This window comes from Helicoverpa armigera, chromosome 2, assembly GCF_030705265.1.
Source record: "Helicoverpa armigera isolate CAAS_96S chromosome 2, ASM3070526v1, whole genome shotgun sequence".
Lineage (NCBI taxonomy): Eukaryota > Metazoa > Arthropoda > Insecta > Lepidoptera > Noctuidae > Helicoverpa > Helicoverpa armigera.
In genome coordinates this window covers 11435407-11459561 of record NC_087121.1, presented here as the reverse complement: position 1 = coordinate 11459561, position 24155 = coordinate 11435407, and the positions used below count along the sequence as shown (strand labels likewise).

The 24155-nt window shown below is 36.4% G+C and overlaps 5 protein-coding genes across 7 annotated transcripts; 3 read left to right on the top strand and 2 right to left on the bottom strand.

Moving 5' to 3' along the window:
• Positions 1–730: 730 nt before the first annotated feature.
• Positions 731–3492, bottom strand: LOC110379032 (UPF0193 protein EVG1 homolog). 2 transcript variants are annotated; one of them, XM_049843681.2, is made up of 6 exons: positions 3353–3492; positions 2526–2719; positions 2218–2401; positions 1646–1809; positions 1312–1539; positions 731–1169 (listed from the first exon to the last, which is right to left on the bottom strand). In XM_049843681.2, exons 2-6 carry the CDS (start codon positions 2653–2655, stop codon positions 1024–1026), a joined length of 852 nt encoding a protein of 283 aa, XP_049699638.2. In that variant the 5' UTR covers positions 2656–2719; positions 3353–3492; the 3' UTR covers positions 731–1023. The 2 variants fall into 2 exon arrangements, with proteins under 2 accessions (XP_049699638.2, XP_063896037.1); XM_064039967.1 differs by lacking the exon at positions 2526–2719 and having other exon boundaries at positions 734–1169; positions 3353–3491.
• LOC110379047 (uncharacterized) lies at positions 2722–6811 on the top strand. The gene is made up of 4 exons (XM_064039975.1): positions 2722–3183; positions 3265–3467; positions 6173–6435; positions 6681–6811. Exons 1-4 carry the CDS (start codon positions 3099–3101, stop codon positions 6730–6732), a joined length of 603 nt encoding a protein of 200 aa, XP_063896045.1. The 5' UTR covers positions 2722–3098; the 3' UTR covers positions 6733–6811.
• On the top strand, positions 6797–7480 carry LOC110379057 (uncharacterized). Its single transcript, XM_021338560.3, has 2 exons — positions 6797–6957; positions 7038–7480. The coding sequence occupies exons 1-2, from the start codon at positions 6929–6931 to the stop codon at positions 7423–7425; spliced, it is 417 nt and encodes a 138-aa protein (XP_021194235.3). The 5' UTR covers positions 6797–6928; the 3' UTR covers positions 7426–7480.
• Positions 7481–8349: 869 nt separating this feature from the next.
• LOC110378660 (histone H3.3A) lies at positions 8350–9568 on the bottom strand. The gene is made up of 3 exons (XM_021338021.3): positions 9408–9568; positions 8975–9262; positions 8350–8880 (listed from the first exon to the last, which is right to left on the bottom strand). The coding sequence occupies exons 2-3, from the start codon at positions 9254–9256 to the stop codon at positions 8752–8754; spliced, it is 411 nt and encodes a 136-aa protein (XP_021193696.1). The 5' UTR covers positions 9257–9262; positions 9408–9568; the 3' UTR covers positions 8350–8751.
• Positions 9569–10698: 1130 nt separating this feature from the next.
• Positions 10699–16336, top strand: LOC110378277 (RING finger protein unkempt). Of its 2 annotated transcripts, none has more exons than XM_049843665.2 (6): positions 10699–11043; positions 11118–11354; positions 12816–13099; positions 13175–13275; positions 13360–13597; positions 13703–16336. In XM_049843665.2, the coding sequence occupies exons 1-6, from the start codon at positions 10985–10987 to the stop codon at positions 14746–14748; spliced, it is 1965 nt and encodes a 654-aa protein (XP_049699622.1). In that variant the 5' UTR covers positions 10699–10984; the 3' UTR covers positions 14749–16336. The 2 variants fall into 2 exon arrangements, with proteins under 2 accessions (XP_049699622.1, XP_049699623.1); XM_049843666.2 differs by having other exon boundaries at positions 10703–11043; positions 11145–11354.
• The last annotated feature ends 7819 nt before the right edge of the window (positions 16337–24155 follow it).

The following is a 24155-nucleotide window of genomic DNA, read 5'->3' as shown; positions in this document are numbered from 1 at the left end:
TCAATTTTTAGTTCGGAAACCTTATTCTGACCGTAGTCCATATTAAAATCAATAAGACTTCCAATATAACAGAATTTCAATAAACAATAAGTTCGGACCCTACAATTCCATACTATTTGACAGCTGTTTGGACCAGACGCATACGTGGCGCCACCCTGTGGCAGAAAAAATTGAGAAGACCCTCATTAAAATGATGTAAAATATTGTTTGATTTTTTTTCCATTTTCAGGTCTACATAAAACGAAAAATATCTGGTTCTCAGAAAAATAATCTGGCAATACCACAAAAATGCTTGCGCGTCTTCGTAGGGTAGCTGGCAGTGGCGCCGAGCTGTGGGTTTGCTGTCGCTCATCATCAATCAATAAGCATATATACCTATGTAGACTAGACAAGATTAAAATAATTATTAAAATCATTAATATTTTTCTAATTCTACATTGCATTCGTTTCAGTGTCTGAGAGCATAGCCTATTTGTTGAGGAAGGCGAGAGACTACTTTTTATTCAGGCAGTAGTTCCCGCGGGTGAATCCGCGGGCGGGAGCTTACTACTGAGGATTAATACTGAGGACTACCTCTTAGACTAGGCCATAAAAAATATAACAAGACGGTTTCTAAAGTATTATATTACTTATTTACGTTAATTTTCTATAGAATTACAAGATTATAAAATGAGGACCAATCATGGATCAGCCCCAAGTACAGTTCCCGTAAAATAACTTTGCCGCTCCGAAGTGCGCTACTGATGACTTTATGATAAGCTTAAGCCACAGCGCAAGCGCATGCACTAGGCTGACGAAACACAAAGGTATTTGACGGGAAATATCTTCGAACCTTAAACTTTGTTCCTTGTGTGTGAACATTTATTATAGCAAACTACTTGCAGCTCATGACAGAAAGAACCAATAGGATTGTAAATTCCGCATACAAAAATAAAACTAATAACAAAGGACTTGTTCACACTGTAGAAATTGGAAAACATTCCGTTATATTAGAGTTCGTAAAAAGTAGAAAATGGCGGTAAATCATTGGCGCCGTCTAGGAGAGTATTGCAAAGGAGACAACTGGGAGTAGGATGCCACATTTTCTTCTTTGTTTCGAGCCCTTGTTGAACTTTTGGGGCTAACACGTTTTTTCTCACTTTTGTTCGATTGACTTGATGTCCCTGAAGCTAGAATAGAATTGAATGTTTTAGGTAGAAATCTGATTTATGAGGGGATCAAAAATGATCTACCTTATTTAACTTGATATGTTCTAGGAGCAACGTTTAGAGAACTTTTAACTATTTTCTGAAGTGAGTTAGCAAAAGTTACCTGCAGAACTTCGTCTTTTAACCACTGGCTCGGGTTCACGGGATCTTCGCGTACTAAACCCAGAATCCGTTGATTTAGGCGTGGAGCACTCGCTGTCGATGCCCAACGCGTCTAAAGCCCTCATTCTCTCCGCAATCTGATCTTTTATAATATCACGGTGCGGTGCAGCCTGACCCAAATACTCCATTTCGGCGAGCCATTCTGTACGTTCCCGGATTTGAGTTACCACTGTAATTACAAATAAATCATCGATTTGGAAATGGGTTTGGGAAACAAATGGGAAAAATTTTAAGGGTCATATTACGAAACAGAAAAAAAATGCACAAGATCTTACATTCATGCCACATTTGTTTATTGGTGGGCAACTGAGGTTGTGGCTTCTTGCTGATTGCAGGAGGGGGCTTTGGCCGTTGTACCTCGTCATCTCCATAAGCCATAGTGTTAGCGAGCCTCTCCTTCATCTTCTCCCTATCTTCCCCTCGTTTCAATGGGCGATATCTAACAAAAGAGGTAGATAAGTGATGTGTTCTCCAAGGAGAACAAAAGGACTTGCGGAGATGCCATAACGAAAATTATCCTAAGAAAATAACGCGCCAAAATGCGAGTGTTCGTGGGACGAGGAACTTTATTGTCTCCGCTAAAAATGAGCGGGTTCCAAAGAAGGCTTTATTATTATTTATTTTATTAGAAAAGTACAGAGTAAACTTAAGAACTAATTACAATGTCCCACAAAACTGTAAAAGCAGTTTGACTGTGGGATCAACTTAAACTGGCTTATACGCAAATTTCTTGTGATACCAAAGTCGTTCGCTCATCTTTCTTTACTCCGTGATGTTTTCTTGCTCCTTCTCTTGGCCGTTAATTTTAAATACGTAGATACGAATACCCAACACAAAAAATACGAACCTGTCTGCGTCGAAGACCCCAGACTCCCGAATGGTAGAAAGGGATCGTCTTCGAGACGTTCGAGGTCGGACCACCGGCATACGAACCAGCAGCTCACGGTCAGATTTATTTTCTTCATGTGCCCGAAGCTTAAAAGCAGATTTTTGTCGTTGAGCAATAGTGAGCTTCGACTCTTCTAAGAGAACTGTAATAAATGTGGAAGTAAGTACAGTTAAATTGCGTTCGCATTACCTCTATTATATGCTAAAAGTAAAATTACAGTGTTACCACGTATTAGCTAAACCAATCTATCAGAATTAATTACGTACCTTTCAGTAACTCTCGTTGATTTTCCGTTGGTTCTGCCACGCGAGTGTGAAAAATACCACCGTGCGGAACATTCTTGCTTGGCCAGGTGATATTTACAAAACCATTATCGTCAGGTTTCAACATTTTCATATGTTTTCATATATTTATTCTTGCATAGAAAATAATAAAGGAATGCTTGTGTTGGTCGTCGTAACTGTTTATAAACAAAAATTATGTTTCCCGGGCAACCGTTTTTATTGACCATCGACTATTATGGTTTCATTCCGATTCAAGAAGAAACCACAAAAATAATACAAATTGATTTAGTAAAAATAAATAAATAATAACTATGGGATGATAATTAGGTGATGTTTTTTATTATAATTTTTGTTTTCGTCAAAAATATGCATTCAAAATTGTAAAATAAATTCGGCTAAATGGAATACAACCAACGGCCGACGGAAACGGATACAGTTCTGAAAGATTGTTTATGATAATAATTTAAGCAAATTGGCGCGTACCTATTTATTTAAAACAAAAAGTTTATTTTGTAGATTTATTAAATAATAACCGTCGTCACAAACTTAAAAAACATGGATTCTTCAGTAGGACAAACGATCGAAAGAATTAAAATGCAAGAACAAGACAATGAAGTAAAACTTAGAGAAAAACGCGAATGTGAGTTTGCCTTTAAATCATTTTGTTCTTAATTAATTTTGTTACTTCATGTTTGTAATACATTTTTGTTACTTATGACAGTGAATAATACAATGCTCGCCATCAATCGAGGAATACGCGATGCTTTGACCAACATTTCGAAATTGACGAAAGAATATGAACAACTTACCGTAACCACTGCTAAACTGGCTCATCAGTTAATTGTGGAACAAACACGTCACAGCGCGCTCATTGAACAAGTTGATAGCTGCTGCAAAGAATTGGAGGAACTTCGTGACAAGTCTGTAAGTTATAATAATTACAACTGTTTTCCGCGACTTCACTTGCGCCCTGAGGCAACTAACCTACCAGGATAAAATATAGCTTTTGCCACTCAGGGTTAGAGTAGCTTCCTAGTATTAAACTCTTAGTTCAGTAGTTTCAGAAACTAGGATACAACCTCAATAATGTAAGTATAAGTGGAATAATAGGTAGATACTTACTGGCTTAAGGTTGGTGATTTGTTTGGAAGTAGGGCAAAAGTAGGGGGGAATTTATTAAGAACGTGGACCTATACAAGGGGGGTCCGGCTCCCCATTCTTATCTGGGGGCACGGTAGTGCCCCAGCCAAGTCTCGAGCAAAACGGGCACGGCCGTACCATCTTTTCTCGAAGCGATTCGCGGCTGTTTCGCCCCCCCTATATCTTCGACGTGGACAAAGCTAGGAGTTTAGGTTTTCGGTGAATAATAGTAGGCATTAGAACAAGCTTAAGTTCGAAATTACATGCCAATTGAATTAATAGTTTAGGAGTTACGGTCGATCAAAGTTACACCATTTTGTCACTCACTGACTCACTGATTCACTGACAGATCATCAAAAATCTAAGGTACTTCTAGCAGACTTAGAAACTTCAAATTTTGCACCAAGATAGGTCATTAGCCACATATAAAGGAAAAATTATAAAAACATTAAAAAATAATATGCCATAGAAAACAATTTTATATTTGCGGTTTGGCAAGAACATTATGTATGGATTTTGACTGCATTGTTAACTTTGTTCGTTGTTTAAGTACCTATTCAATTGGATGAACACATACAAAGAATAGAAAAGAATAATATAAATGTAATACATAGACTATCATTAATACAAATTAATACATAAAGTTCATAATTCATTAAATTAATAAAGCTAAAACTCCATTGTATTGCGATAAATATTGTATGCGCGCTCGATAGATGGCGTTATACCTGTCTGAATCGCGCTATGGTTTCCTTACAAAGCGCAGTCTAACGGCCAGTTTCTTCATCAAAAGCTAAAGTTAAAGTTATGGCTAAAGAAATGTCTAAAGTAAAAGTAACGGTTAAATTCAATTTATCTATTAGTTTTGCTGTCACTTTAGCCTTGAAAAAACGAATTTGACCGTTACTTTTACTTTAGCCATAACTTTAACTTTAGCTTTTGATGAAGAAACTGGCCGTAAGTAGTACTTCAAAATAATTCGATAATTTTCATTTGATGCCATCTGTCTATGAAAACCATTTCGAAACTAAAAAATATTGTAGTGATAATTGATATACGGAGAACTTTACGTGTTATCTAGTTTAGTTTAGTTATAGTTTGTAAGTAGAGCGTATGTTCATCGGGAACAATTCCCCATATGCATAGCTTATGCTATAACCATGCATAAGAGTCAGGGGCTGAGCCTAAACAATGCAATGATGGATATAGGTTCTTCAGTTTTTACCTGTGGTCAAACATACGTGGCCCTTTCAAGAGTGACTAGTTTGGGTGGATTACATTTAATAAATGTGAATTTTAGTAGTATCAAAGCTCAGGAGACAGCAATAGCTGAATATAATCGACTCCGAAGTATATATCGCCCAGACTTGTCTACCTTAGAAGTAACGAAGCCTCAGAGAAGAAACAAAAGAGATAGAGATAGAGAATGGGTTCTAAGCAAAGCAGTAGCTGAAGTCCAAGAAATTATGAAGTCACCTAAAAAGAAAGAAAGAAATACACTTACAAAAAATAAATGAGATCCCACCAAAAACATTAAATGTAAAAAAATGCCAAGTCTCTCGATGCAGTCTTTCCATCGTAAAAAGTTTTGAGATCTCATAGAAGCCAAGTCCTATTCAAAATATTTTGTAGTTATAAATCAACATTAAAGTAATTGTATCAATAGTTTTCTTAATATTATAATTATAGTGACTTGGCAATGAGCACAAGTTAAAAGCTGCTTGCTGCCTGGAATTATGTGCAAATGTTACTGACGAGACCAGTGATCAGATTATTTGTTATGTGTGAATCATGATGGTCACTACCGACTACATGCTCCAATACAATAATTAAGAATACCTTACGGGCCATCGCTTTATGATCGCTTTATGAAAGTAAATGAATCGAGAGTACACTAAGACTGACTGCCGTTGCCGAAATTCGGTTGGGACGACACGGATAAACCAAAAGAAAATTAATTTTGTGATATTAATGTTTACTCATGCGGTGTGTGTAACTTTCAACTCCTCCAAATATGCCGTTTTATTTGTTTCTTCTTGTGCTCATTGCCAAGTCACTATAATTATAATATAAAGAAAACTATTGATACAATTACTTTAATGTTGATTTATAACTACAAAATATTTTGAATAGGACTTGGCTTCTATGAGATCTCAAAACTTTTTACGATGGAAAGACTGCATCGAGAGACTTGGCATTTTTTTACATTTAATGTTTTTGGTGGGATCTATCTTACTTGTCAAACGACTCAAAGCTATAAATACGTTATTATACGATTAAGAATCTTCAGATGTTGAAGAATGATATTTACGTTGTAAGTACCTGCGTATCTTTCGAGAAAAAGTTAAGAACTTTGGTGATGATTCCACGAGAAGTAGGTACTTACCTACCTACCTACCGCTAGGTAACCCAGGAAAATTCAAAGAATTCAAACAGCAAATGTGTGACAAGTATTATAATTAATTATTTTGTTTTTTCTCTAATAATAGAACAATGGTATTTCTTCCGTGTGGAATAAACGGTCAACATTACTAGAGACGATACACGGTGTCGCAGACAAATGTGACATTTGGGCATTACTTATTAAGCCTTCAGGAAGTAAAATAGTTCCATGTAAAAAAGAAGTTCAGAATACTGAGCCAGTCATTTACGACGATAGTAAACTGAAACATGCTTTAGAAAGAAGAAATAAAGCTATTGCTGAACGTAACTATTTGCTGTCTGAGCCAGAAGTTGGAGAAGAATTTTTACGGTAATTTTATTTTCGTTAGTTTTGGTACCTCGGTTTCATCTGCTTTCTGATTTATCATAATTCATTATTTATTAACCATACAAATGTTTAGTTTTATCAAAATCCATTCAGCCGTTAAGGCGTGCTTGGATCAAATAAAATGAAATCATCCAAAATTCTAAATTCGTGTAGGTACCTACTTTCTATTGAACTTGCAACGCTTATTTGTACACTATACGTTATGTACTGAATACTGTTTGTTTAAGGATCAAAAATGCTCTTCAGTATTCCATGGAAATAGCTGCTAACGTGTTGTAAATCTACAAAAAAGAATTTCGTTGTCTGACTGAGTCGTCAATGCCATTGCCATCAAAATAAAAAGTAGTCTGTGAAATACAATCCATGTCAAATTTGACACTGACAGAAAGAATGTAATTTTTATGAAAATCTAGAAAATCGCTGTTTATCCTCTTAAAGAATTGATTTGTTATAATGATTTTGTAAAACTCTAAAAATGAACAGACATCTCTTTAATTACTTCAGGTGAGATATATTGATGGTTGCGCAAATCTTTCACAACAATCTTATACCTGTCTTTTTCATATGCATTAATATATTTTCAGAAGGTTAGCCCGTGACTGCCGAACCAATAGATCATTCAGCAGTAAATTGGAACCTAATGAAAATGAGCCTATCAAGTTTACAACCAGTCAAGCTGCGAGGAAGACAACGAGACCTTTAGTTCGGAAGGTGGATGTAGATATGCCGTGGTATCAACCATACTCGGTAATCACTAGTGTAGCAGTATTCCTCATATACTTTTGTGTTCTACGAGAAGAGAACGACATAGATCTTGAATTCGACAAAACACTGTACGAGAGAATACAGGGTCTAGAAAAAGAACAATTGATACAGTCTTACAGGTTCAACAAGGAGCACGGGAAAAGTGTTGAGGACATAGAGAAGCGACTCTTGGAATTAGAAGAAATAGAAAAAAATGCTGTTGCCTAGATATTTAAGTGAAGTAGTCATGTAAACAATATTTCAATAGAATGTGTAATTGTTATGACATCTTTTATTTTTATTTTCCACTATTTGGACTCTTATCAAGGTTGAATGAATTTTATTCCTTAAATGTTGTTTCATGGTTAATTTAGCATTCCTAAGATCGTATGGTATTTTCCCTTATAAAAGTTTATTAAAAAATTCTAAGAGATTATTTGGTCCAATATTATATTCCTAAATTCAACAAAAGTACTTAACATTACCATGACCAACTACCTACCTACTTTAAACTAAAAATTAAATAAGCTATTTGATAGAAGAAAACAACACTCATAGATAGAAAACAGCACAACTAGGTAGCATCTTCTACAAAAGGACAATGACCTTTTGTTACAACTTCTGGGGGGTCACAAGACTCTAAACCCAAGCTATTGCAAAATATCTATTCAAGTGTTCACTATGCAATAAACATCTGCCTAGCCTTTTCCAAACTATTATTACTTACCCTCATTGTTAAGATCTCATATATTATTTGGAACTACAAAAAAAATACTCATCATCTCCTGAGCCTTTTCCCAACTATGTTCGGGTCGGCTTCCAGTCTAACTGGATGCAGCTGAGTACCAGTGTTTTGCAAGGAATGACTGCCTATGTGACCTCCCCGACCCAATACCCCTTGGTAAGACTGATGTCAGAATTACTGGCTTCCGACTACTCCTAACGACTGCCAAGGATACACTTCTATAAATGTTAAAAACAATAATTACACAAGTAACTGAAATTTACTGAGAATTGATGACTAATTTTCTTCTGTCAATAAACTGATGCAATGTGATTGAACATGTTTTTCTCATTAGATGAGTCATGTTTATTACTATACTATTATAATATGCAGATGGGGTAAGTGAGCTTCTAAAGAAAACCACATAATGACCCTAATCATATTTATTTAACACCAATTTTCTCATAAACATCATACGATGCAACTTAATTACGCCAAACACAGAATTCTCACACTGCACATTGACATTACCTATTAAACTACTTAAGATGTAAATTACCACAAAATAACTATGCCCATGTATGGAACACTGCTGATGTCAGAGCGAATGAAGTCACAATTTACAACAGCGTTTCATACATGGACTTAGTGAACTTACATAAAATGTATTTAATAAAAAAACTCAGTTCTGCTGCATCCTTAAAATAATGAATGAATGAATGAATAATGGATTTTAATAATATAAAAATTAAACACAACTTAAACTTGTTATAGAATTTAGATCTATTGAATTACAAATAATTTATGATTAAAGTATACTAGATTTACGTTTAAGCACGCTCGCCGCGGATTCGTCGAGCAAGCTGGATATCTTTAGGCATGATTGTGACACGCTTGGCGTGGATAGCGCACAAGTTGGTGTCTTCAAACAGGCCCACCAAGTAAGCCTCGCTTGCCTCCTGAAATGGATTAAACAAATCAATTAACAAAAGGGTATTAAATAAGGATGATGTTAAAATTAGTCTAGTGACCGTTAATAAAAACAAATCCCACCTGCAGAGCGCCAATGGCAGCAGACTGGAAACGCAAGTCGGTTTTGAAATCCTGAGCAATTTCTCTCACTAAACGTTGGAATGGCAGTTTACGGATCAGCAACTCAGTAGATTTCTGGTAACGACGAATTTCACGAAGCGCTACTGTACCAGGACGGTAACGATGAGGTTTCTTGACTCCACCAGTGCTGGGCGCTGATTTACGCGCTGCCTTGGTGGCCAACTGTTTACGAGGAGCTTTACCTCCTGTAGATTTACGGGCAGTCTGCTTGGTACGAGCCATTATTCACTAAAAAAAAGAAAAACGTTATGAGTTACAGATAACGAGTTCAGCATCGGATCTCAACACTCGCGTTAAACCAAACTTTGCGATTCGAATGCCACACTTTTATATCAAATTGAATAATTAGTTAAAACCACGTTATTTTACACACCTTTTGAAGTTATTTGCGAGAAATTAACCACAAATCTTTAATAAAATAGGATCAGAGTATCAACAACAAAGATCATATGCTCAAGATGGCGCCGAAGGGAATGGCGGGTGAAACTGACGCCAATGTTTCCAGTACCTGATTGGAGGACTACAATGATGTTTGACGCCTATGATTGGTCGTAAATGTGGGCCCTGCTATTGGTGGACAAAATCAGAACTTCAAATGTGAATACTTGTGATTGGCGGTCGCTTTGGATAGTGTAGCCATTAATTACATTAAATTGCAAAAATAAAAACTACTAACGCCGTTGCGAAATGTTGCTATAGTAAGGAAAAAGTGAATTTGCTTTTATGTGGAACTAGAAGTTCTAAAATGCAAAGGCAATGTCCACTGTGAGTTTTGATCTCAGTTTTGATGTATTACTTACTGTGGCTTTATGTTACATAACGTAACTTATTTATTACTGTTTATTTTATTTACAGCATTTTGTTTTAATGCCGTGAGGAAAATAAAGTTTTGTTTAAATGGGTCACTTTTTTACATTTGGAGTAATCAAAAAATTGGTATGAGAAAAACGTTATCAAATGATAATTTTAATATTTTATTTCGTATAAGTTAGGCAAATCAGGCCCAGGGCCCTGTTGGGCCTCTGCTTACAATTCTAAGAGTGTGTTCTACTGCAAGACACCATCTTCGTAGCATCCGTGTGGCGTAGTAATTTTTTTACTCGTCTTCTCTCTTTCCTTGCTAGACACAAATTCTGTTGTCAAATCTTTACTAACATGGAGAGAATACCCAAGTTTTCATCTCTTTCTAGAAGAATTTCGAGGTGTATAGCGGCAAACAATTGCGCTCACCAATACGTGATTATGGGCCAACCCCCAGCTTTGGAAGCCTTTGTCCAGCTGTGGACGGCTTAGGATGCAACGACGAAAATAATTTCTCTTAAAAGCGGCTAACACCAATAGTAGCTTAACTGGAACACTAATTACCGAAAATAATATTTTTTTATTTTTGATTTTAAGGTTTCATTAGATTTTTTCATGAATTTGGGATTAGACCTTGGAAATTCAGGGAGAAAGTAGGGAAAAATCATGGACCCTTATAAAATTCCAATATATTTGGAAGCGTCTAAACTAGTATCTTTACTTTACTGGCGATGATTATCTTAACTTTTTCTTTTGTTATCATTAATTTTTGGATTCGTCCATTGTTATTGTTGATGTAGAAATGTGTCCCATTTTTTGTCTCTATCTATCTACAGCCAACATTCGCTGATCAGAGCGAGTCGAGTAGAAAACATACAATTTGACAGTGCTGTCAATTGATTGCGCTTTATTTTTTCGGTGCCGAAATTAAGTTCGACAATAAGATAACGCAGTTTTAAGTTCAAGGCCATTTAAAATTAAATTGTTTGGTGATTTCATTATTATTTTGATAGTATTAGAATCGAATAGACGTTTATTTGTGTTTTTCCCTTTCTAAAATGTTATGTATCACGTGATCGTATATTGAATTTTAATTGGTCGTCGGTGAGCGTGCCCTGCGCGACGCGAGAGGCGCAATAATTTTCCAAAATGCCGTCGGAATCTAAACCTTTGTTAGCAGCTCAAACAGAAAAACCGAACCATTACAAGTAACTACTTGCTTTTTAATCGTGTTATTTGTGATGTGAAAGTGTTTCAAGTGAGGTTCAATATAGTGTATTAGCTCTGAGTCTACGATTTTATGTTCCAGATATCTAAAGGAGTTTCGAGTAGAGCAGTGTCCGTCTTTCTTACAACACAAATGTACACAACATAGGCCTTTTACTTGTTTTCATTGGCATTTTAATAACCAAAGACGACGAAGGCCTGTCCGCAAAAGAGATGGGACTTTCAACTATAGCGCTGATAACTACTGTACAAAATATAACGAGACATCAGGCATTTGTGAAGATGGGGACGAGTGAGTGTCGTTGCTTTGTTTTGTTACATATTTACTCTATTTACTCATATACTTTACTCCAAGTAAAGGAATAACCTTTCGAGTGTCCATATGTTAGTGAAATTCGTCACAATAATATGTAATACCAATTGGTTTCCATATTTGTTTACTGCTATCTCAAGTATAATCCAACCAAATGTTGAGTGTACAAACGACGCTGTATATTAGTAAGTTGGTTAGAAACATTTCCATGGCATTTTGATTTGGTTGGGTAATATTGATGTGGCCCATTGTTCAGATTTGTTTTGATCCATGAATATGTATTTATTGAATATTATTATTTCGTGACCACCAAAATTAATTAGTTTTCAATGTGAGTATAGTTCTCAACTTAATACAAAAGCTCAGAAAGTTACACAACACTAATTGGTTGGTTGGACAAGTTAGACTGAAGAACGAATACTGACTGACATTTTTGTTGGAAGTAAAGTTTTATTTGCTTTTTTACTCTGATATAAATATCTCTGATATGATATAGTTCCACTTGTACTAACTGAAACGCTAGCAATATAAAATGTATTAATGTGTTGGTTGCCTGATTAACTCGGCTTGGGAAGTCAGAACGGCAGTTGCTCCATGAAAAATACTGTTACTCAGCTCCATCCAGTTAGACTAGCCAACCCCAATATAGTTTGGTAAAGGCTTAGTAGATTGATGATGAATATTTTGTTTTGGACGATTGTAAGTACTTATAAGTGCATGTTCAAACAAGACTAAATGAATATTATCTATTACTCACAAATTCTTGATTACACAATGACATATAAACACTGATAACTTACAGAATATTAAATAGGGAAAAACCAGCAAACAGACAAACAAATTAATAATGTTTGTACAGATATTTCTGGGTTCTACTTATTTAAAGCAGAGTCAACTTTATTTGAATTTCTAACTCTTTAGAAATTTACTATTTGTAGTTTTCTACTAAGAATAAGAAAAAATATTTTGGTTGGTTAAAAATCTAATTGTGTTCATGATAAGGATTCACAAAATTAGAATTATAAAATTAATCCAACAAAACGAAATTGAATTATATCCAACACTAGACTTTTTCCTTTCTGGCACATGAAAACTGACTCATTGGAATCCAATAAAAACTCATTGTTCCTTCCTATTCACTAGTTCTATTCGGTATGACATCTATGTCCTGCTGGTGTAAGAAATACCTTGGCAAGAATATAAAATAATTTGATTTCAGAAGATCTTGTCCTTCCATGCTTCGGAAGGCACGATAAACTGGTGCTTTAGCTGTCATTTGAACATCTGTAACAGTAGTTCGGGTAGTCAGTCCCTCCTTTTAAAACACCGGTACTGAGCTGGTAATAAGTCCAGATAAACTGGGATCCTACCCCAACATAGCTTGGAAAAGAACAACTTCTTGTCTTTGTTATCATATAAGTAATGAGAAGTTTCCCCCAGATGTCCGTACCTGCACCGCACGGCGGGCGACACGGAGCGGCGCTACCACCTGCGCTACTACAAGACGTGCATGTGCGTGCACGACACGGACGCGCGCGGGCTGTGCACCAAGAACGGCGCGCACTGCGCCTTCGCGCACGGCGCGCCCGACCTGCGCCCGCCCGTGCTCGACGTGCGCGAGCTGCAGGCGCTCGACAACCCCGACGCCGCCGACGCCGACGCCGCCGCGCCCAACGCCTTAGATAGAGAAAGAAATCTACAGAATGAAGACCCTAAGTGGCAAGGTATACTTACTTCTCAGTTTTGCTGTGGTTTTGTATTTTCTGTACATTACCTAACAAAAATGTTTTTGCTTTCAGATACAAATTATGTACTATCATCATATAAAACGGAGCCGTGTAAAAGACCACCTAGGTTATGTAGACAAGGATATGCATGTCCCCAATATCACAATAGTAAAGTGAGTATCATAAGCCAAACTTGAAATTGAAATTAAATGAATTTTTAAAGAATTAGGTTTTTAATCATGACTTCTTTGTCGTAGGATAAACGTAGATCACCGCGTAAATATAAGTATCGTAGTACCCCGTGCCCTAACGTGAAACACGGCGAGGAGTGGGGGGAGCCTAGTAATTGTGAAGCGGGCGACGGGTGCGGGTACTGTCATACACGCACAGAGCAGCAGTTCCACCCCGAGATCTACAAGTCCACCAAGTGCAATGACGTGCAGCAGGCCGGCTACTGCCCGCGCGGCCTCTTCTGTGCCTTCGCGCACGTCGAGCGTGAGTACTTACTAATAACACAAACAATACTTGCTGCTTTCGGAAAGCGTAACCTTTATTAGTAGTGTTTAGAATTTCGTTTCACATTGAATTTGATGCGTGCAGCTGAGGAGCTGGGAGCACGCGAACTAGCCGGCGCGCTGGACTGCGGCACCAGCCTCGCCGACCTGCTGTCCTCCGCGCTGCCGCCCGACAAGAAGCCCGAGCGAGCCGCCTCCCCCGCGCCGCACGCGCTGGCGCCGCTCAGCAACGGCTCCGGCGACGGCTCCGAGTGTGCCTCCACGTCGTCCGGCGGCTCCGCGCCCCGCGCCGCCGCGCCCGACCTCAAGCCCGCGCCCGCCTGGCCCGCTCGTGCCACCTTCGACGCCGCCGTGCTGCACGACGTGGTGGGCAACGCGCTCGACGACCTGCACCTCGACGACCCGCTCAACCTGGTGGCCGCACTCGACCGCGACCTGGCCGACGGCGACGGCCTGCTGTCCGGCTCCGCGCCCGTCAACATCCCGCAGCGTCCCACCTTGCGCGGCTTCAGCCCGCCCGCCGCCGGCTCGCCTCTGCCGCCCTTCCTGCGCTACGCTAACGACGCCGAGCGCTTGTTCAACTCGCACGCCATCAAGGCGGGCAGCTTCGGCGGCGGCGGCGGCGGCCCGTTCGAGTTCGCGGCGGCGTCGCCGTCGGGCCCGGCGGAGCTGTCGCGGCTGCGCGAGGAGGTGGTGGCGTCGCGCGCGGCGGTGGCGCGCTGGGACGAGCGCATCGCGCAGGCGCGCTCGGCGTGCGAGGCGTGGAAGCGCGAGGCGGACGAGGCGGCGCGCGCGGCGGCGCTGGCCGAGCGCCAGCGCGACGAGGCGCGGCAGCACGCGCTGTCGCTGCGGCGCGAGCTGGACGCGGCGCGGGCGGCCCTGGCGCCGCGCCGCGACCTGCGCGGGCTGCCGCTCACGGCGCTCAAGGCGCTGCAGGCGCAGGCGCGGCTGGAGCTGGAGGACATCGAGAAGGTGCTGTACCTGGAGACGGCCACCAAGTGCATGGTGTGCGAGGAGCAGCCGCGCAGCGTCACGCTGGCGCCGTGCAACCACTACGTGCTGTGCGACGCCTGCGCCGCCACCACCGCCGAGTGCCCCTACTGCCAGACGCCCGTGCAGCATCATCAGTAGCCGCAGCCTCTCTACCCACATCTTTCTGAGGTTGCTCTATCTATTTAGAAATCATCTTGAGGCCTAGGCTACTAGGTAATCTTCTAAATGCCGACGTTGAACTATCACGTCGGGTCAATCCGAGAAACTAAATCCTTATTCACCAACTGATATACTATTAATCAAATGACGACTAAAGTTGAATATCTTCATTGTTAACTTATCATGTTCACCTGCTCACCAAAGTTGCAGATAATTATATTATGGAGAAATATACTACCTTTGTTGGTATATATTATTATCAGATTGATTGATATTTATAACTGACATATATACTAGAACATAATGTTATGGATATAATGCTTTTGATGTTAACATTTTTGTTTATTAGCCTCTCGTGTTAGTGGACTGTTGCTTTTACTCGTACAGATACAACAAAATATATATTATAGGTATTTATGAGGTTTTATCTTGAAAATTAACCTTTGTGGTTATGCTTTCACCAATTATCGTAGATGTTAAGAAAATTTTGTATCGATTTGGATATTCTCATTGTGACTCAATTTATATGTAAGTTATATATTATATATTGATATTGATGGAAGCACGGCCATGAATATATTAGTGATTATAAGTATCGGAGAATATTAAAGTGTAGTATTTAGTTTTATACAGATATCTACAAATCATTTTACATATTCAGATTAGAATAATTATAATGGTGTACTGACAGTGTAACACGGCTATTGAGTGTGGCTTGTATCGGCTTGCTCGTGTTTATCGCATTACATCATTTTCACTAATAACTAGCTATCTAAGGACCAAATTTTTCTATTAAAATATTGAAATTACGAATAGTAGTTGAGTAGGCGCGTGAGTGCCCTCTATAGATCGAACGACTCTAACTGCTTTACATATTTGTCTAGATGCCCCACGTTTGAGAAGCCGTATATATTTTTGTAGACACTAAATTTAGCGCTTCACTAAAGAGATTTTCATGATCATCTCTAAAAGAAGTACTGAATAATTCATAATCGATTTCTATCAAGCGTGTTTTCCGCTTTTTGCGATTAAAAGAATCTTATATAGTTATAAACTTTTGTTGTACTCGCGACCTCTAGCGGCGGCGTGAACGAATGAACTTTCTCGACGGACAAATGATTGTGTTTGTAGAAGGTCTATCTAATACAAGACAAGATAATGCTATAATTAGAGAAGTAGAGTACATTTATGGTATTATAAGTTGTACTAAATCTATTGATAATGTGACAAGACAAGAATGTTTCAACGACATATTCTGTATCGTGTCTGTATTGGATGTAAGCGACTGAAGTTAGTAGCAGTCTAGTGCGCGCTAGACTGACGAGATAGGGTATTGAAGAATGTAAGGTAAAGTATAAGCTGTCGGTAGATGTATGTAGTTTTATTGTTAAATAATATCATGACACTAATCTACCGCCGCTAGAGTTCGCCCGTAAAAGTAGATTTATTATACAAACGTAGCGCATTTTATGTTAACATTCCCAAATAATCACTAGATATTATATTTATATTAAAGTATCCCTATCATTATCTTTCTCAATATAGAGGAGTAACTGAATTATTACAGGATAAAGGCTCGAGCAGACCGGATGCGTATGCGTAACCACGTCGTAGTCACGCGCGTAGTTACGGCGTAACCATGAGTTGTAATGTGTATGAAAGTATGAGACAGGCCACACCGCTTGCGTAACGTAGACGTGCGCGTCATTACAACTCATGGTTACGCCGTAACTACGCGCGTGACTACGCTTACGTCTACGCATACGCATCCGGTCTGCTGGAGCCTTAAACCCACATTTTTAACTTATTTCCTTTTTACAATTTCGTTTCATTCAAATAATATCAGGATTTTAATAAACTCGAGCACATTTAAAGCATTTATTTATCTTTTTACTAGGCGTTACATGTAAATGGACGCATATTTCAATGAAAAATTAAATAATGTCAATAAATAAAATTTAGTTTTGCCGCCATGGGAAAAATATCAACTTCTCTAAGATATACTCAGCCTAGTTGTTGTGTAATAAACGTTATTAAATCATATGAGCATTTATTTTCCATTTTTGTTCTCGGTATCAAATCTTGGACAACCTGTCATCTTACAAAAGGAAGTGTGAGTTGTGATGAGATCTTTTATATTGTTCAACTTATTCTTGTTCCATGGCGGGAGACCTACTGAGCATTTCCATGAGATTATGTTATTTTGTCTATCAATAATACAGCTGTAAGAGTATTTTCATTCGGGTTTCTTGTATTCTTTCAACTATGGGCTTATTAGATGGGTAGATTTGCGTTTATCCTCAGATTTTAGGAAGCGTAATTGAATCTATGACTATTTATTGAGACTTGAAGCAATAAATAAAATTAACCGCGGTCAGACACAGGTCGACTAAGGTATTTAAAAATAATAAGAAACATCATAGAAACACAAGCGAAAATACTTCTTATAAAAAGTTTTAAAATTGAATTGTTTCATCTCCAAAGTTTTACCTTCGAGACTTTAATACGAATTGTTATTAATACCACTACTGTTATTAATACGAGTTTCCTACGACACGTTTTAGAAATACTTATTTTTATTTATATTTTACTACATTGACCACCTGATAGCCATGGACGCACGTGGCTGTGCCGACTATGGAGACAATTTTGTCATAATGATGTATTTCAAATAACATAATCAGCAAAGCTATGATTGTCTATAAGTTCATAACGCCGTAAAAACATCCAAAATGGATCATACATTTGTTCAAAGGATGAGAAACTTATATTTACCTATTTAGTTTTCTGTATGAATGCGACAATAATAATAAATACGACGGGTCTCTTGATTTCGGCCGGCCATTACGCACGTGGCAATCAGAGTTAAATATTTATACTATGAAACTTTAATGTTTTTTTTTTGTATGAATATAATATTGTAATAGTAATAACAAATTTAACTTAGTTATATAACTTAGATTTAAGTAGTGTTTTCAAATTGTAATGGACATTGTTTTAAGTGTGTAGAAGCGTCTTGTATCGTAAACAGAAGCAATATGACCACAGCCGCCTTTTATAATATTCAGATATATACAATGTTACACGGCATGGAGTGCAACGGAGACGCATGTACCCTTCAAGTGTGCACACAACGCAAGTGACTGACTAGTAATAGAGCTGATTGATGTATGTAGTTAAATACTATCTATATATAAAATTTATCAGTGTGACTTTCCCATTACCACTCATTTGTTAGTTATATAGCGTTGCTTGGCTTGCAAACTTATAGCATTTTTAACTTAAATAGCGACCCCCCAAATCCAAGATGGCTTAACATGGCGTCTCCGTTGCGGTCCGCAGCCCTTATACAATTATGTCGACACGGCACATTTTGTGTACTCAAATTAAATAAGATCTTACTGAATTAGGCTTTGAATCTTGTTTGACTAGGTTAGTAGACATCGGGAATAATCGTTGCGTCAGTATTTTTAATGAAGTCATATTAAAATTTGATCTACATCAATTTTATTACACGATTCCATATTGTAGGTAAGTAGTGTTTTGAAAATCATATCTTTTTGAATAATAGACATAACAGTTATATTTTTTCCTCCTAATAGTGGAAAGTAAAGAGTGAATACTAAACATATGTTTACTCAACTTAGAATCGTCATTTTCTATTTTTTTAAATATTAATAATCAGATCAGAAAGTTGTCTATTGAATATTTATGATAAAACAATATTGATGTACACGATTCTCAGTGCTCATGTGGGAACTAGATAATATGTCTATGAAAGGTGTATCTCTATCGGAAATGTAATTTATTTGGTGTGTCGAGTTCAAAGTACTTGTGAAATGTGATTTTTGGAAATGCTTGTCTAAATATTTTTCAATGGTAGAGTAAGAGTTGGTCACAAGGTATCGTGATCTTGTCTGAAACATATTGAAGTAGTGGCGTGAAACAAAATGTCCTGTGTGGCCATAGCGTATTATAGTCTAGCTTGCTAATCATTTGAGATTTAGATGTGTATTAGAGTCGATATTTATTTTTATATAGAAGTCTTTATCACATGGAGAGTGTAATTTTGTTGATAAAATTTTGTAGTTGCTATAGATATCGCGTGGATCCTATCTGTACCTTGAGTGTTTACTGTAGAGGAGTGTGTCGTGCAGACGCTGGTGAGAGCTCCGCCGAGTGCAATGCGTCGCTCGCGGTACCGACGAGATCAGACCGATGACCGGCGGGCGTGGTGTGGTTATTGTTTATGTACCTTTGTTTTATCCTCGTTTTAAGCAATTATTTTATCAACATTTATAAACAATATTATACCTACAGTTTGCATTTTGTTTTAGTTTGTTTAAGGACCAATGTAGTTTAAAGGCTTTGAAAGTTTTTTGCATGTGCATAATAACAGCATTCGACTATTTTACTTAATATATATTTACATATTTTTAATTTTATTTAATTTTTAGGTAGGTAGGTCCAACAAATTCTTTCAAATTTTTATTGTTAAATTTAGAAATAGAACGTAGTAGATAACCAATTGAGACACGTTCACACTCACATACTGGAGATCAAATTGTTTTTATTTTTTTATTTATTACAAAAATATGCATTATAGCTTCTAATATCATAGTAGATATTTTTTAACAAAGTAATTTTCAAATCCATGTGATACAAATTAATGTGTAACAGAGATGTGAAGATTATGAATATTACTAGATAGGTAGGTTTAATAAATTTAAAATTCCATTCAATAGCATATGCGTTTTATTTATTAGAATACCACCACCCTACTCCAAAATATCCTCTTTCATCTTCATTTAACAGCGATTAGATCAGCGTTGCTAGCTTCTTTTCAACATCCAGTGGTTGTGTTACTAATCCATTTTTTTGTATACTATCCTACGTCCTTTCTCAAGTTCCAAACTATGTACCAAATTTCACACAAATCGCTTCAGTAGTTTAGGCAAAAGGAAAGACAGGCAGACTTACTATTTATAACATTAGTTTGGATGTTGTTTAGTGCTAAAAATTGTTATAATTTTAATAAAATAAATGATCTAATTATCTGTCACTTGGAGTAAATAAATAAAACCAAGATATCAATTTGTGGTTCTTTAATAAATAAATTACAATATTGCATTGTTTTAAACTTTGAAGGTTCGTTTAACAAAAACATGTAGAAAGCTAAACGCACATCCCAGTTTGTTGTATGAATCAGGCTCAACTACTTTAGGATGAATGGCTTGTTATTTGAAATTGTATTGTTTACGTGAAATGTGCGCCAAACTTTCATCTTTTAAACTTGCTTGGTTAACGGCATCATTGTAGGCAGTATGTTATTATCAAACACAAAAATAATCCAGCGTTTGCTTATATTTCAAAGCAAAATATTCTGGTAAGCCTTGTGTAACATTCGGGATACCACTACTAGAAGACATCATGTGGTTGTATTAGTTTTTTTTAGGAATCCAACACAATTTATTAGATTTAAATGTACATGGGCAGATTCCTTAACTTGGCTCCCAACACATACTCTTCAATAAGTGAATCAACGCTCGTAACTCAACAGAATCGACATAGAGTTATATTTTTTATACAATGTGTCCCGGGGATAAGTGACCGCCCGAAATTTTTTGAATATTTGTACAAAATTAAGGATAATTTCCTTTATATTTGGGACTTACCGCCTTTGGTTTTTTTTTTAATGATTTTTAGTAAATACTGTGACGTGCTGCAGTTTTTTTAAGATATTTCCTAAGTTTTTACATCTTTTTAAATTCTTTTTTCTTTATTGACTAGCCGACATCATAGTTTATCAATTAAAATTATCAAACATAACAAAAATGTAATAAAACATTTATTAGAAAAAAAAGAAAATAAAAATTCAAAGAAAATAACGCCTTTTTTTCAGTTTTTTCAAAATAAGTCCAATAAATGCCCCCTTAATATCACTTTCTTTTAATTTATTAATAAACTACATGATATTTCCTACAATAGCTCACAACAATGTTTGCTGCTATTTCAAACAAATGCAAAAATACAGTCAGTTGAAATTTGAAAAAAAACAGCAAAGCCTGTTATTAACAGGCCTGACAATAATTTTTTTTAATGATTTTTTTCAAAAATATAAATGAAATTATCCTTATCTTTGTACAAATATTCAAAAAAATTCGGGCGGTCACTTATCCCCGGGACACATTGTATAGTTAGAAACTTAATTTAGTGTCCTCGGCGCTTGCTTTGTCAGTTTCTTACTTACGATTTTAACTAAATAGTTGAACTTACAATATATGGTTAACAAGTAAAGTAAAGCTTAGAAATGCATCAGGCAACATTACAAGAACACAAGATCACCAATCAGATCTATTTGGTCTTTCGCTGAATTAGTGTCGCATTGAGAATAATTCTACAGTATTTTCCAAATTATGGGATGAGGAAAATGGTTTTGAAACATTGTCAGGGCTTAATTATATTTTTGTGTACCTAGTTTAAGAGTCGCAACACTAATTTGGCGAAAGAGCTACACAAAACACAATTATTTTTATACACACAGTGACACAAAAATGCTTTTATTAACATTGAGAGTGCAATAATACAAATTGTTTCAGAAATACAGATTTTAGTACACAAAGAAAACTTGAAAATGACTGATCATTTCACAACATAAACTATGGGTGGGATGTTAATTTGTAGATTAATTATAAAGGACGGATATGATGAAGTCAAAATACTAGCTGCCAAACACAATAGACAAACAAAAGGTTTATAAAGACAGATAAGGAAATAATAATTAATTTTCTTACAGGCTTATTCGTTCAGACAATTGACACCATCATTACCAATGGCTATGAATATGTTTCCAGACACGGTTTTTGAGCTCCTGATGAAGTTGAATATTATTGTGAGACATGAGAACATAAGAAACTTCTGGGCTTCTGTGTCTGTGCTTCGAACATTAAGTTCAAGAAATTAACATTGTGCATACATGTAAAATAACGTGTCGTTACCTTAGGACTAGTTCTATTTAACTTAGAATATGAGCAAACGCTAATCGCCCGTGCAACAAGGCAACCTACTTACCCTAAATATATTAAACGATTTAGCAAATTAAACTATATTTTCAACAGGTTGTATAATAGGCCTGATATATATATTAAAATAATTTCTTCACACAATTACACATTTATATCTTTTATAATCTAGTAAGTTTAGAATCTAAAGAGAGCGTCAACCTACTTGTAATAGGTATGTCTACGTCTATAATATTTCATAGGCATCGAAGCGTTACTAGTCCAACTGACAACACCACCGTATTTGTTCTTTGGTAAAGTTTGAGAAACGGGTACACAGATGTAGCGATATTTATAATAGTCTATCGGTAGGTACAGTGAGTTTCTGAACATTAGGATGTAAGGTCAAATTGCAAGCAAATGTACAACATTTTATGAGTAGTAAGCTGTTACGGATAGTTAAAATCCATAAAATAAATTGTGACTCTTAATAAAAGTGGTTGTCACGTTAGACATTGTTAGTAGTGTCGGTGGTCAAGTAAAGTCAGCTAAACTAGAGTTAAAAAGAAAATATTGATCTATTTACATAAACTTGTGTTCCCCAAGAAATAAAGTCTTCATTAGGAAATGTCATCTATTTAAATTCAGATCAAGTAACGTAATTCATATTGAACAATAAATACATCAATTTACGCTTAAATAAAATAAACGCAAAGAAAAGTAAATAAATAAAATGACATAAAAATACATAATAATAAAAAAGAAAATATTTCATATTGCAACTTAAAATAGTTTTTAATCTGTAAATAACTACGTCATTACGGTGTTGTCAGTTTCAAAATGTAATTATAATTAAGCCAGCAAGTACTGGCAACATCTGTCTGTAGTTCGTGAGACTATTTCAAATACATTTCTTAACTTCTAAAAAGGCAAATTTGATTGAATGTCAAGCCATTTACAAATTGGCGGCCTAATTCTAGTTTGCTTTTCAATCTAAGTACCCACGGTAGATACATATAATACGTCATTTCAGTTTTGCGCGTTTCAGTAGATCTTGCAATGTGTCCAAGAAAAGTAAACAGAATTTTCTTGGTAATCAGTCTATTTATCGTAATGGCAATACATAAAATGTTGCTATATGAATAAGCCCTTAATAGATTAATTGGCTTATCGCAAGTTTTAAATCTAGAACTGTCACGTCAGGCTCGGGCCGTATAGGCGAGAACAGATATATCCAATGGACTTTAGAGTCATAATTGACTCACATTTTTGAATAAATTCCAATTACTCGATTCCAGAGAAAGATTTTTATTAATGACTTACAGAGGGTTTGACTAAAGGCCAAATCGGCTGATCTATTTGACAAATTATGAGATTTATATCGATTAGTCATTTTAATAAAATAGTCGACATTTTTTTGCAGAATTAAAATTATGAATTGCAAAACTGTCCCATTCATCAGTGTTATATGAGTTGATATATAGCTTGAACATGATACCTTACATGTTTCCTTGGTATCAATGATACTAGTATTAGTCGTCAAAATGTTCGAACTTTCATAAGGACGAAATTACATGATCACGTCAACGCACTGTGGTCAACACACGCATTGGTTATCGGCACAAACTACATCGTTGTTTGAAGTGAACCATTTATAATTATATACTATACTATATAATAAATATTACAATATATATTTATATCACTAAATACTAGTACTAGCCTAAATAAAGCTTAAAGTCATGGTCTCAAAGAAATGCAAAACTCTGAATACTATACAGATCTCTTTATAATACGATTTAGTTTCTAATTTAGAAGTTTAAATGCGGAAAGGTAGACTTGTCGACACAAAATACTACTGGTTCTCAAAGATAATTTGTGTCTCATAAAGATACATAATTTGTTACCGTCAGAAAATATAAAATGAAATAATTATGAGCGAGATGTCTGACATACGATGATTGAAAAAATTGTACACCGAGAGATGTACACATGTTATCGATATATTCATTAACGTTTTACATCAAATGTTTACTTTTGCAACAACACCATTCTAGCTGCCAGCGAATTACATTACAACACAAATTAAATCAAACATACTCATAACATTTTCCAAATAGATTTATTCTACATTAATTTATCATGACGCCGTGTACAATACAATATTCGATTACCTTTACACTCTCCAACACGATTTGTGCGCTTATAAACTTCCTACAATTCTCATATATTTATTTTATATAACGCTACTCAAAATAACAAAACCGCTAGTCACGTTATTATCAAAAAACTTTTTTTTTTTATTTATGTTTCAATAGGTGACTAACATAGTAGAACATTATATGTTTATCGATAATTGTCTCATCGATAGATTGTTATCTCCCT